The 13,544-nt window shown below is 46.1% G+C and overlaps 1 protein-coding gene across 1 annotated transcript; it reads right to left on the bottom strand.

Annotated features, from left to right (window-relative positions):
- Nucleotides 1–407: 407 nt before the first annotated feature.
- On the bottom strand, nt 408–13,507 carry RpS23 (ribosomal protein S23). Its single transcript, XM_084591686.1, has 4 exons — nt 13,421–13,507; nt 12,887–13,046; nt 12,251–12,371; nt 408–596 (listed from the first exon to the last, which is right to left on the bottom strand). The coding sequence occupies exons 1-4, from the start codon at nt 13,422–13,424 to the stop codon at nt 450–452; spliced, it is 432 nt and encodes a 143-aa protein (XP_084447812.1). The 5' UTR covers nt 13,425–13,507; the 3' UTR covers nt 408–449.
- Nucleotides 13,508–13,544: the final 37 nt, after the last annotated feature.

Raw genomic sequence — 13,544 nt, 5'->3', positions numbered from 1 at the left:
TACATCACCATCTGCATTTCCTCCTCCCTTCTTCAGCAGCACTAGGTCTTCTGTATTAAATCCTGCTTCCAGAAACCTGTCAGTGTGGTGTGAAAAGCTTTGCCCCATACGACAGCTGGACTTAATAAGGGCTACATGGGCCCTCGTACACACTTGACACTAGAGCAGCAGCAGAATGGGTTTAACTACAAGAAGCATATGGATATCCTCTTCACACAGTGGAGAGGGCTACACGTGTAAATATCATACTTTCAGTGCACAGACGTGGCAGCTAATTAAGGCATTTGGCGCAGCTTTTCTTGCTGAGCGTCTGGAGCAAAGTGAATGCTTCGGCTAGTACTGTAATTACTACACCACATTACGCTCAGGTGTACTGCTCGGGCAAAGAAAAGGAATTAGCCACGTGCGATGGTGAGCTGTGAAGAGGGGGTAGATGTGTTTATTTTTCCCTAGGAACGTGGGCGCTCCTTCTTCTCCTTGTACAAGGCCAGCAGGGACACGTTGGCGACCTTGACCACCTTGAAACGGACACCGGGAATGTCACCCACGGCGTGGCCCTTACGACCGAAGCCTGCCACCAGGACCTCGTCGTTCTCCTGCAGAACAGAAAAAATAAAAAAGCCAATACATGACACCAGCTCCAATGCCTTAGCCTAAAGATGGCATCTTTAATGTTCATTTCTTTAAAAAATGAAAGTAGACTTAGGACTACTTTATCTTCTACTAACCACGTAATAAAGTTTTTTTATTTTCACCCAATGACTTTAAAGCATGCCACCTTCCTGAAAGCATGTTAGTCCAAAAATACACCCAACTTGCATTGTTTGAGGTCACGGTGAAAACGTGGCACAGTTAAATAACGGAAAAGGCAAATACATTCTTGAGCTGGTGATTACAGTAAAATCTCGCGAATTCAGCCTTCACAAAACCAGGAGAAATGATTCAATTTTCTGAAAATTCAAATTACTGATGGCCCTAAAGAAACTGCCGAAAACAATTTGCACCACAATAAATTTACATAATGAATGCCAGGAATATGGTTGACATCTACATTTGAGATGAAAACTACAATACAATGACAGTATTTTACATTTCATAAAGTGCTTTGCTTTGCATACTCAATAATGCCAAAGAATTGCTCCAGAATCGCATGTGCTACCCTGGCCCTTTTCACACAGCGCCGCAGTAGCAGTGGTGAGGATGGTATGTGCAGGTGCAAGAACGTCATGGTGACACGCCAAAATGAAACTAAACGAGCGATGAGCAAACCAGTGTCCAAAACAGCACAACTACCGTATTTACTCGCGTAATGAACCCACTCGCGTAATGAACCCACCCCCCACTTTTGTCGTCGAAAATTGAATTTTTTTTTTACGTCGCGTAAATAACGCGCACCCGCCCGCAGGGTCGGTGATCAGCATGTTCGCGTTATCTCGGCTCAATTGGCCGGCGCTGTCGACGATCATAAAATTGTCTGATCGCGCAGTGATAAAATAAACATCATTTGAAGCCAACGATGCTGAACACCGGCGACGCGAACGCGGGTGACGCGGGCGTCGACTGCACGCTTTCGTTGATCGTTCATTGACCTTGCATGATTCGTTGGTGGATGCGCAAAGGGCTTTACTGGGGCGTCCTCTTTGAAATGGGGTGACGGCAGTTTCCACCACGCTCGGCTATTTTCTTTGTATTTCTCGAACCAATTTGTCAAACTTCTCTAGATTTTTTTTTTTACAATGATGATGATGATGCAGGTTGCCGAGTGCCATCTATTAAATGCAAAGCAAACCTCTGCTTATAGCGCCATGCATGCGCGGCGGCGGCAGAACGAAGTAAAGACAACGCACTTGGACAGCGTCGGTCGCCATTTCGCCAGTCCTATTTTGTTGCTGTTTAAGTGCTTCGCTACGACCTTTGCATTATTTCGTGCGTGCTGTGCATTTTCTGCGCGTTGTGCGATGGGGCGTTGCGCTAGCTACACGGCCGGTTTTAAGCTCAAAGTCGTGGAGCATGCTTTGGAGCATGGCAATCGCGCGGCTGGACGGCATTTTAGTGTAGACCCCGTGCGTGTGCGCTACTGGAGGAATCAACAAGAGGAACTCAGAGCGACGAAGAAAGATCGCCGGGCCTTTCGCGGGCCGAAGCAGGGCAAGTTTCCTCGCGTCGAGGAAGAAGTTCTGAGCTATGTGAAGAGGCTCCGCAACGAAGGATGTGCCGTATCCCACGAGCTGATACAGAATCACGCGCGGGCCACTGCAAGAAGTCACGGCATTGCCGCGAGTGAATTTAAGGCGAGCAGTGGTTGGACGACTCGTTTCATGCGCCGGAACGGGTTGTGCCTCAGAAGGCGTACTACGTTATGCCAGCGGCTGCCGGCAGACTGTGGGGACAAAGTGCGTGATTTCCACCGCTTTGTCATTCGGATCCGTGAGGACAAAAAGTTCCTGCTGTCGCAAATCGGGAACGCGGACCAGACGTGGATTCAGATAGCGGACCAGTTGAAGCGTGGATTCAGATAGCGAGCCCGAGTGAGACAGACCATAAGCAGCCAGCAGCATGAAAATAAAAATGAATTTTTAATTCACATTCATCGCGTACGTGTTTTTACTATAAAGGTAAGGTTGGGATTGCGATTTTCCTATCTTCATTGTGACATGAAATTTCGACCTAAAAAATATCTAAATTTTTTTTTCCCCGCGTAATGAACCCTCCCCCCAAATTTATGTCAACTTATCTGGAAAAAAGGTGGGTTCATTACGCGAGTAAATACGGTAGCTGATGCATGCATCAGATGGCAGTAGTGGAATGGCATGAATTTAAAAGAAGCAAGACAAATTACGCTATTGAGATTATTTCTGCAATGGGCAACTTCTGATCACCGTCGTGCCTGACACCGCACACATGCCTGAGGTGCACGGGTACTGCTGTTTCATGCAACTCAGGTTCGGGGAGGTCCCCTTGGGCGGTTGCTGGCTTTTGGGGAGGGAGGGCTAAGTGAATTCCTTGACATTACGAAGTTTTTCGATGCCCCAATGACGCCCCCCGTTGTTGAAAACTCCATGTAGCGAACATGCTATGCCAGACTGATATAACCAACTCACAGTACCGACAATCTCTTAACTAGTGCCGAATTAGTGAAAGTTTGGCAGAACCATGCAAGTTTCACGATAAAGCATCCACCTAAATTAGAGGAACATCTACGATCGTAAAAAGCAACCACAGTGGATTCAATGTGCTGTGTTTCAGAGCTAACAGCACGCCTCTACATGGCAAAAGAATCATGGTCTTACAATAGCTCATGCTCAGAAGCAAAAAATCACAGGGCAAAGAAAATAAACTCACACGAAGCGAGCAGTGCGCACCCATTGCAACCACACAGTTCAAAGATTCAGGCACTGATGGGTCTCGAGCATCGGTAATGGGAAAATCGGACAGCCTCTTCGCACAGCAGTGGCGCAACCCAATGCATTCGTTTCTAGCTCGACCATGATGCAGACTCAACTCCTCCGCCAGCGCCCCCCCCCCCCCCCCCCCCCCGCCCTTCGTAGCCACATCGGACAAACCGCACCATCAGCATGATCGCGAAATGTTTTATTTTTACTGCTGCTATAACTTCAACTAATGGCATTTATTGTAAACCCTTTCAAGGCAGTTTTCCTCACATTTCTCATTTTTATTTCCATTCTCCAATGTTTAGAATTTTCACACGAAAAGTGCATACAACAAAAGCCCGGATGGAATGAAAAAAATCTCGGACTTTCTACAATTTCGTTACACAGTAGAAACTTAGTTTAGTAGTAAACTTTCATGTTGTAAAGTGCAGCTGAAGTCCTAGCTCGTCTTCCACAGGAGACTGTATGTTGTCCCCTTATAGTAAGACCTTTCCAATAAAAATCCGTTATAGCAAAGTGTGTCTGAGCGCTGTGATATTCTTCACAAGGCAAAGTTTTCCTTCCTTTCAGAAAGAAAGAAAAAAAATAATAAAACCTATTTTAAAGTAACTTTACCACTAGGCTCATCAGCACTGCGGAAAAGCAAACTTTAGATATGCCTTGAAGCTGTGAGGCAAAACATGTGACGCAAAAAATTAAAGCTGGCTACAAACATGCAAACAAGGTGGCTGTGTTATCCATTTAAAAAGTGAAAATGCTGCACAACGCCCAAGGCGTGGCGTGTGGTTTTACCGTGCTAGACTGTCACATGCATTTCTCATCCATTGCCTCTGAAATGATGGAAACATAGGAAGATGACGCCGTGTACATGCAAAGGCTTTGGTTTATACATGAAATCACTCGTAGTCGTCAATATGTCTCATTTAGGCTAAAGAGGTACTTCCACAAGGAGAAGAAGAAACCATCATCATAAGCAGCAGGTGGACTATAACCATTGCAGGGCAAAAGCCTTTCCCATATTCCTCAATTAACCCAGCCCTGTGCTCTAACTGCATCCATTTGACCCCTGCGAACTTCTTTACCTCATCCGCACATCTTTCTCCCGCCACCTGCTCCGCTTACCATCCCTTGGAATCCAATTTGTTACTCTTAGCGACCATTGGCCATCCTCTCTGCAAATGCCCTGCCTATGCCCACTTATCCTTCTCTATTTCCACTAGAATGTCATTGGTTGGAGTTGTTTGCACGACTTACTCTGCCCGCTTCTATCTCCAACATTACACCTACCCAAAGAAAATAACTCTTACAGTAAAGCCGCCGTCATGTGTACCCGCATGCCAAGTAGCTGCAGATTAAGACGCCATTGTGAGAATTTCCCGGCTTAGCCTCCACTGAAATCCATGTGTTGGATGATCACATAAGGCGTAGTGGCTCACAAAGTGCCTACTGTTTAAAACATACCATATTTACACAAAAGTAAGCCGACACCCCCCCCCCCCCCCCCTCCAAAACAGCCCTGACTGGCTGTACTACCAGTCTCCTCTTAAAATTGCTTATTTCAGTGATGTACGCTACAAGCTTGGTCTGTATCTTTGGAAGCCTCTTCGCTTGATAACACAGATGAAAATTCGACGAAACATGCATTTAATTGCAACGACGTTAATCTTCCACCCATGTACGCGAGATGCCTGGGACAATTAGTGCAATGCACTTAAGCTTTGTGTTTTGAACATTACATCTAGTGAACAAGGCTTCCGTGAGGAAGCCAAAACAGCTTGTTTTTTAACAATCACCTTTTTGGTCGGCGCCCTTTAACCAGTCATGAATTTACCCAACTAGACAAGATTTTGTCTTTAGATTTCAGATAAAAATTTTGTCTCGCTGCCACCGCCACTCCAACATAACCCATTTAGAAGCTTCGAACTTGCAGCCCACAGCACAGTTGCTTCTTTGTTATAAATGTTAGCCGCCTCCTTGACCCAGCTGCACGGGACAAGCGCAGATTGCATTTTGGACTGGAAGTTCTATGTGGCCTGTCGTAAAGTCAATAGCGCGAGCCCAACGAATGATCGCTGCCGGCTCTTTCATCAACCATCGACACTAACTGGAAGTGTCACCGTGCCACGTGACCCAACGCGACTGATGTGACAAAAGTAACCGTTGCCACGATTCGAACAGTGACGCCGGTAAGTGGTGGGCTTCCCCGAGAAGCCAGCACAGCAACCGAATGTTGCACTTAAAGCTGTACAGCAGATTCACCATAGCTTCCGTGATAGTTTTTATTTTTCTCTTATAAACAATGCCATGCTTTGATTTTGATTGCAAGTCGACCCCCCCCCCCCCCCCACACACTTCGGATTTTCGAATTAAAGAAAAAAAGGGGGTCACCTTTAATCAGTTTTTAAAACTAATCAGCATGAATAAAAATTTCTGAAACACATTGTGTTTCTAAGGGACACAGCACCGTGGTGCGCTACTACACTGCAATGCAGAACTGCATTGTCAGCAGTAATGTTCTCCCACTAGTTTCGAAAATTAATTTCCCCACAATAACCTTCTTTGTCCTTTATTACCCTACCAAGCTTTTACTGAACTGACCCAGATCGCTTGCAGGCTCTGTCTTCACTCAAACCGGACTAGGAAAATCATCTTCACTCGCAAAAGAAAAAGCAAGTTGAGCCCCCTAAGCCTTCAGCGATTGGCTGCCTCATGAACTGCTTCCGGGCGACATGCGAAATTTTCTACAAACACAAAATCCGAGCGTAAGCGACGAGCAGCAATGGTATGGCGGCCCTCAGCTCACCGCGGGACATGTTGCCTCATGCGTTAGCGCTTTATTCGGCTGCCAGCAGACTTACCGGCTCAGTTAATCTCTTCACTGAGTAAACCATTTTTTTTTTTCATGGCTTGCATTTTACCCTCTCTCATTTACAGCCATGAAAGCAGGCGTGGAGCACTATGGCATACGCAGGAGTGGAAGCAGACTGGAGCATTTTTGAGCAGCTTTCAAGCAATCAGAGATGCGACACCTGAAATAGGATTCGTAGCAATTTTTGGAGCAACGTCTTAGTTTTGGAGCAGTAAAATCCATATTTGGAGCAGCCTACAGGAAAAGCAAAACTTAACTTTGCAGCCAGAATTCAAATTTCAGAGCTACTACACAGCAAAGAAATCTTACTTGCCAAAAAAAAATAAAAAAATGAAGATATGTGAATATTGTACTTTATGAATGTGATCCGAAGGAAATCTAGCAAGGGCCACCTATCACCAGCAATATTTCCCTTAGGAATCCAGCATGTACAGTCTTTGTCAAAAGTGTAGAGCCCAGAGGGTCTGCTTCTGAGCCACTTCGTGCGGCTTGTAATGCATTTCCAATGTTCTGACTCTCTTGATGGTAAATTTTTGTCCTAACCTCTCCAATGGGAAGGACTTCCACCAAGGCTAAATCAGTGCCACTACACGGCTCAAAAGCAGACCCCCTGGGATCTACACTTTTGACAAAGGCTGTAGCTATATCTGTAAATAAGAGTTTTGAACTTCAAGGAATACTGTCACGCACCCCCCCCCCCCCCTTCCAAAAAAAAGAATTTGAGCCATAAAATAAAGAAGGTTAATTTTTCAAACTTAGGAAGGTGCTTTCTTTTTCATTTTTTGCATCTAGAGCGGTTAGATTTGACCATCTTAATCACGGGATCTTATCTTGCTCACAAATCAATAAAGCAATGTTTCACTGGTTGTACGAGGGCAGCTCCAGAAGAGCCCCATTCGAAGCTGTAACTGCGATCAGCCTGTGCTCAAAAATGACCACAGTGCAATAACGAAACAAAAATGGAACGTCAATTCTAAAGGGAAAAAAAGAACACAGACCAAAAGGGCAAATCCTGGAAGCAAGTCCTAAGCAAAGACAACTGACGAGCGAGAGTGTCCTTGGAACGTGATTTAGGCTTTCTAAGGGGTGGCAATGACTCGGGATATTAGGCTATATATTTCGAGCAAAGAGCAGACTTTGCAGTATTTCAATGTTCCAGCATCTGTAAATGTTATTTTGGAAGTCCTGGGCTCCACTGCAGCGCGTTTCACGACCTGCTGACACCCAAAATAAATTTCACACATATCACCTTAAGTATTAGCACAAACAAAGATGCCATAACTGATGCCCCTCCTACAATAACTGAGGACAGGAATGTGAGTTTATCGACGAGACAGCATAAAAACAACCTTGCTGTATTACATGAATGACCCAACAAAATACCGAAAACTTCTAAGAGCTGCGTCCATTAAGGGGGGACACCCCTCTTAAAACTTTTTTCCTTATTTATGGGTGGATCTGACTGAAACTTGCACCATTAATGTACTTTTGCATGCTGATTTCAAATATCTGATTAGTTTTCTTGTAGATGAAATAGCTTTCAAAATAATCCCTAATTCATGTTCTTCGTTTGGAGGTGAGTTAATTACTAAACACTTTATGGCATGAGGAGAATAGCCCTGCCAGAGTGATCTAGAAGGATCATAGAGTGCCGCTAGTCATGAATTAACGTGGTAGAAGAATTTGAACCAAAGTTACAATAAGTCAAACTTTTATGAATAAAAGCCCAGGTTGGCACCTAAGATTGATAATTAATTCGGTAAATGTTGCCGCATAATAACTGTACATATTTTTGTCCTACGGCACTGTCGAAGGTTTTCTCTTTCTAACAAGACAAGAATGAGAGCTATAGCACAAAGAGACTAAGAGATATCTCTCCTCCAAAATTGCAGCACCCTCAAAATTGCAGTTTTGAGAAAACGAGGAAAAACACTTCACAGCATGTAGGTGTAAATTATGTCAATGAATTGATATGTCAACAAGATCAGAAACAGGTGGAAAGTGATCTGAAGCGAAAATTAATGGCCTATGCCAATTTGAGCCAAAGTTACGCAATAGGAAACGCTTGAAAGGAAAATTCCATTTGGGTACCGAAGACAACATAACCTTCTCAGCAAATTTTCTTTTGTCGTCACTGCATTTACCTTGGTTTCATGAGACTCGCAGGATTCCCTTTCTAGAAAAAAAATTTTTAAAGCAATAGCAAGAACAGGACCAGAGATATTGATCTTTAAAAAATGCAACACTACCAAAATTGGGAGATTGTCGGAAGCACTCAAGCCTCACGGCATTTAATCAGGAAGGGCAACCCCAAAGACCTCATGCTATTAAAATGCACCAGGAGCATAGTCGGGGTGCATGCTGTCGCGGTGTTTTCTTTTTTCTGTTTTAGCAACGCCAAGCGAAGCCGCCCGCTTCTTTGCAGAACGTACGCTACGGTGCAAGTCCTTTTCTGCAGCTCTCCTGGACCCAGTTGCTGTCACATTTGTACTGCATTCTTGCAGAATTGCTGCTGCTGTATGCTTGCAGCCGGCATTGAAGCGCAGCACAGCTTCTGCTGTGGCTGCTTCCACAGCAAACAGTGATGAGTGCCGCTCTTTGTGGATCAAGGTCCAGATGACCGAGTGGAAGCTTTCGTTCGAGTTCTGGGTCTTCCCCCGAATGCACCTCTGCAGCAGGCTCTTCTCTGATAAACGACTATAAACAGGCAAAAGAGCATCAGCCACATCTCTTGGCAGACTAATTGTGCTTTGGTGCAGGCTCCTCTTTTGCCTTTGCAGCGTTGTGGCGGCACCATGACTTCTCACCGGTAGGACACAAACTGTGTTTGGGGCAGTCATCAGTAGATGTGATGTGGTAATATGTCGCCATCACAGCTCGCTGCATGGCATCCACATCACCTACATTTGATCGAAGCGCTCGGCCATAATATATTGCCAGCTTGTCAACTAGATCAGCTGTCAGCCTTCCTCTGCCGCCAAGACTTTGCTTCCCTGCACCCTTGTGTCTCTGCAAGAGGTTGCGCAAAGCTGCTCCCATACGCTTGTGCACGTGATTTATGCAGTCCTCTGACTATTTCAATGTAGCCATAGATTGCAGCATCTTTAAGAGCACTGAACGTGCGACTGTCCCCATCGCATAGCATGGTTGTGTAGCGCATGTTGTGGCGCTGCAGAGATCTTTCAAACAGAATTTTGCCAGCCTCTACTTCCATTTGACCAGCCTTGGAGTTGGTGTTTTTTTGGCACTGGTGGCGTGATTTCCAAAGTTCGTAGCCGTCAGTGTTTGGCTTGGGACCAATTTCGCAGCCCAGACAAAAGTTTGACAACACCACATAATCAAGCACGTAACCAGTGAAGAGTTCCACCACGGCACCGACGCCTATATGTGATGAGTGTCCGCGCGTCATCCATGTGCCGTCGTAGCACACGGCAATGTTCCCCCTATGCCCAAAACACAAGTCATCGTAGACCTTCGCCACTGCCTGCGCGGATTGTGCCATAGCGGTCGTGGCGGCTCGGGTAGCAGCGGCTCGGGTAGCAGCATCCACGACACGTTTTGCACCGCACGGCATCCAGAAGGATATTCACAATGCTGAGGTCAATTACCGCATAGGAGGCTGTTCCGTCCGCATCTGACTCTGCGGACGCACCACTTGCATCGGCGAACAGCGCGGTCTTTCGTGCCGTCGCCGGCGTCGATACCAGTCTATCAAGCGTAGCCTGCTCACGGGCACTCACTTGAGTTATGTCACTGTTAGTGACAGGCGCGGTATCAATACGTACACGACTGCAGTCGGCACGAAGAACGGCGCCGTTGTCCAGCGGAATCGGAGAAGCGTCGCCGCCCGCAACGTGATCGTCACACAATCCCGCAGCACTGGCACTTGCTTCTTGCACAGTATGCAACGAAGTCGCATTCTTAACGCGTTTCTTTGGTTGCTTTCGCCCGAACTTGTGCAAAGAGCAGTACTTCTTCGCGCCTGGCATGACTCTCGCGTTGCACTAGCGTGGTCGGCAGAAAGACAAAATGGCGTCACTGGGAGTCCGCATTTCAGGGCTAGCTTGCCGGAACCAACCAAACGACGCCATTTTGATCACGTGCCTTAACCGGCCAATAGTAGCGCGCGCTGCACGCTATCTTTTTGTTTGTTTTTTATGGGGAAGGCGGAGCGCACAGGGTTGCTTTCCGAAAGAAAAAATAAGCCGAAAGCGCGCGCTTTCGAACGAGACCAAAATCGCCGCGGTGGAGCGCGTAGTTCTCATGCGCCGGGCGATCGAAATTGGGTGTCGTTTGTCCACAATTTAAAGGGCAGTGGGTGTGGTACTGCATTTTTTAATCGCTATAACTTCATAAATACGCGGGGTATAAGGATGAAAATTTGCGTGCAGATGCGGAATGGTGCGAGGAATATGAAAATGAAAAAATTGAAAATCCGATTTTCAGGCCGATTTTCGGTGCCAAAGAGCCGTGTCCCCCCTTAAAAGCATGCGGTGCTTAAACCAGCATTAAAGTATTGCTCCAAATCACAAGTACCGCCAACGGCCTTAATTTTCGCAGTGTGACAAAGTAGCAGTGGTGCCCCTTTGCGTTATGGAGATGCTTCCTGTGCGGTGAAGCATCCTCACACCACAACAGTTCATTGCAAGTGAAGAGCAGAGGAAGCACGTGGCTGCATGTGCGTTGTAGTGTCTGAAACATCCCGACTGGCCACATCATGGCCGCGGAAAGTTGTCGCCACAATTATGGCGCATTTTGGAGTAGCATGGCACAAATTTAACAAATTTCACACTTATGGAGCTGCTTGGCGCATAAATATGCAGCTGTATCAAAATGGCGCAAATGGCACAGCTGTTGCACTCCTGAGCAATGAAAGAAGAGGGAGGAATCTATGTTTTGGAGCACATTCCTTAGGCCAACCACCTTCGATAACTGCAGTTTTCTATTCCCGACACACAAAATGGCCAATTTGATTCCTTCTTATCTTACAACAAATGCTTTTCCGACTATGCACACTTCCCTGAGAAAGCAAGACAAACGGTCAAAACACATAAAGATGGTTAAAATAACAGATGCAGCCCGAAGGAATAACTAGGGAAGAAACTAGCAGCAAAAAGAATACTTGCTAGTGCACTTCATACCTCAACATGTCTGACCTAAAGGTTTTGCCCATTTTGAATTGAGATATTTAAGCGGAGAGCCTATCACTGTTATGCACTCAAGCAGTGCGACTACACAAGTTTACATCAATCAGCAGCATATTTCTGCTCTCTATCTTGTGTATATCACTTTTGATCCTATGCCTCCGCTGAATTCCCAACCACTCATCAGTAGCGCCTTCAGGAGGATAGATGCCACTCAAGCGTAGCCTTTTAATCCTTCAGCCCATTTACTTCACTTTTCTAGTGATTGGTACCTTTGGCACACCACCCCGTAATGCCGCAAGTACATGCTTGCTTTTGTCTAACGTATGCCTGACATGTTTTTCATGGACAGAGGGGCTGATGTTGAAGTACCTGTTTGTTTTCATAGTAAAAGCATTAGAACAACTTGCATATTTTTTGCAGCCAGACAAGTTTCATAACGGCATGTTTATGCTATCTGCTTCGCTTGCTGCTCTCTCCACTGGCGATTCAAAAGACTGGGAGGAGGGCTGTGTTACATGCTTTGAGCATTTTCTCGCAATTTCCTTCAATCACTTGTGGCCCATATTAAGTTTACTTGTGATCAAATATATATTGAGCTCCATGCTCCCTTAGGTTTCAGAAATTTTATTTGTGTTAAGCCCAGCGCAAGAAGTGTTACACCTCGTGACACTGGTGTGCTGCCATCATTCCTGTGTTCAGCTAGCAAAACATTGTGGCATCCGTTCGGAGCAATTTTGGAGCAGAATGGAGCAAGAAAAGCAGTTTGGAGCAGAATAAAGCAAAAGCGCTTCCACCTCTGCACACCAGAGTAAGCCAGGTGTGGAGAGGTCTGTGGTACCCACCTCAATGTAGTTGAGGCAACCGTCCCTGGGCACAAAGGCTGTGATTTTCTTGCCGTTCTTGATCAGCTGTACTCGGACACACTTCCGGATGGCAGAGTTGGGCTGCTTGGCCTCAACACCACTGCACAGGCAAACACAGAAGCAACAAAGGGTCACACTAATCGCCACTCGACTGATAAGGGGAAAAACGACATTTGTCGATGACTTTTCGCTCAGCTCCACCAAACACACCTTAACCCCTGTCCACCTGTTGGCCTGGTCCACCCACACGCGAACAAAACATCCAACGAGATTACCGCACGATATATTTACGATGCAATGCCGCCGCCGTTAACACTATTCGGTGTAACGTTCCTGTACCACCCAGTCTGGAATCGGCAGTAAATATTTCGTTAGGGGGTGCCACAACTCTCCAGAACAGGGCCTCAAGTGACAATTGCCGCGCGTTTTCGAAAGCAAGTGCACTTAATAAATTAGTCCGAATTACCGCTAAAAAAGATTAAGGTTCCACGTTGAACAGCTCGTTTGGCAAGCGCTGAGCTGATCACACAGCTATCAACAGCAAAATCAAACGGTGCAGGCGATGCACGGCGATCTCATTCAAAACGCAGTCAACACCGCCACCATCCAACTTACACTTTCTCGAGCACGATGCCCTTGGCGTGGGAGGCGCCTCCAAAAGGGTTGGCCTTCCAGCGTGTGCCAAGATGAGCCTTCTTGTAATCCTTGTCGTGCCACCGCTGGTCACGGCGGTGGCTGCGGTGCTTGCGCGCCGTCCGCAATCCACGAGGCTTGCCTGAACATGCCACCACACTCGTCAGAATGCTGGCACCAAGTTGCCGAAAATAAGCAATGCACTAGCGAAGCTTTAGCAATGCCGAAAAGCTCCATCACGGCGATAGAGAAACTTTTTTTTTTTTTTTTCTACAGGCACAATGCAGGCACCGGCGACTCCAGACTTTCACGTTGCACGTGTAAAAGCTCCGCCATGTCGGTCAGCCGCGCGACGGCACTTCAGCAGTAGCTTTTGTAGCGCGTAAATACTGGTTGGCCGAGCCTAATCTTTAAAAATTTCGAGGCAGCAAACACTACTGTCACTTAACGGACAAAATGTTCACGAATTAACTCATTAAAAGGATATATATTACCACAAATATAAAGAGCACTTACCCATGTCTGCGTTACCCTAGGCGTAAGAAAACGTAAAAGGAGGAACGCACGTAATGGCGTAATGCTTTGCTAAAAAAAAAGACAGACAATAAATTTTATTAAAACAATTTGTATTTATGTTTTA

This window comes from Amblyomma maculatum, chromosome 1 (genome assembly GCF_055883805.1).
Source record: "Amblyomma maculatum isolate TAMU_Amacu chromosome 1, ASM5588380v1, whole genome shotgun sequence".
NCBI lineage: Eukaryota > Metazoa > Arthropoda > Arachnida > Ixodida > Ixodidae > Amblyomma > Amblyomma maculatum.
This window is presented reverse-complemented; position numbering and strand designations above follow the sequence as displayed.

Coding starts and splice junctions, on each gene's coding strand:
- RpS23 (XM_084591686.1), bottom strand. Junction 12,372..12,886: donor GGCATCGTGCTCGAGAAAGT/GTAAGTTGGATG, acceptor TTGCCTGTGCAG/TGGTGTTGAGGCCAAGCAGC. Junction 597..12,250: donor GTTGCCTCAACTACATTGAG/GTGGGTACCACA, acceptor TCTGTTCTGCAG/GAGAACGACGAGGTCCTGGT.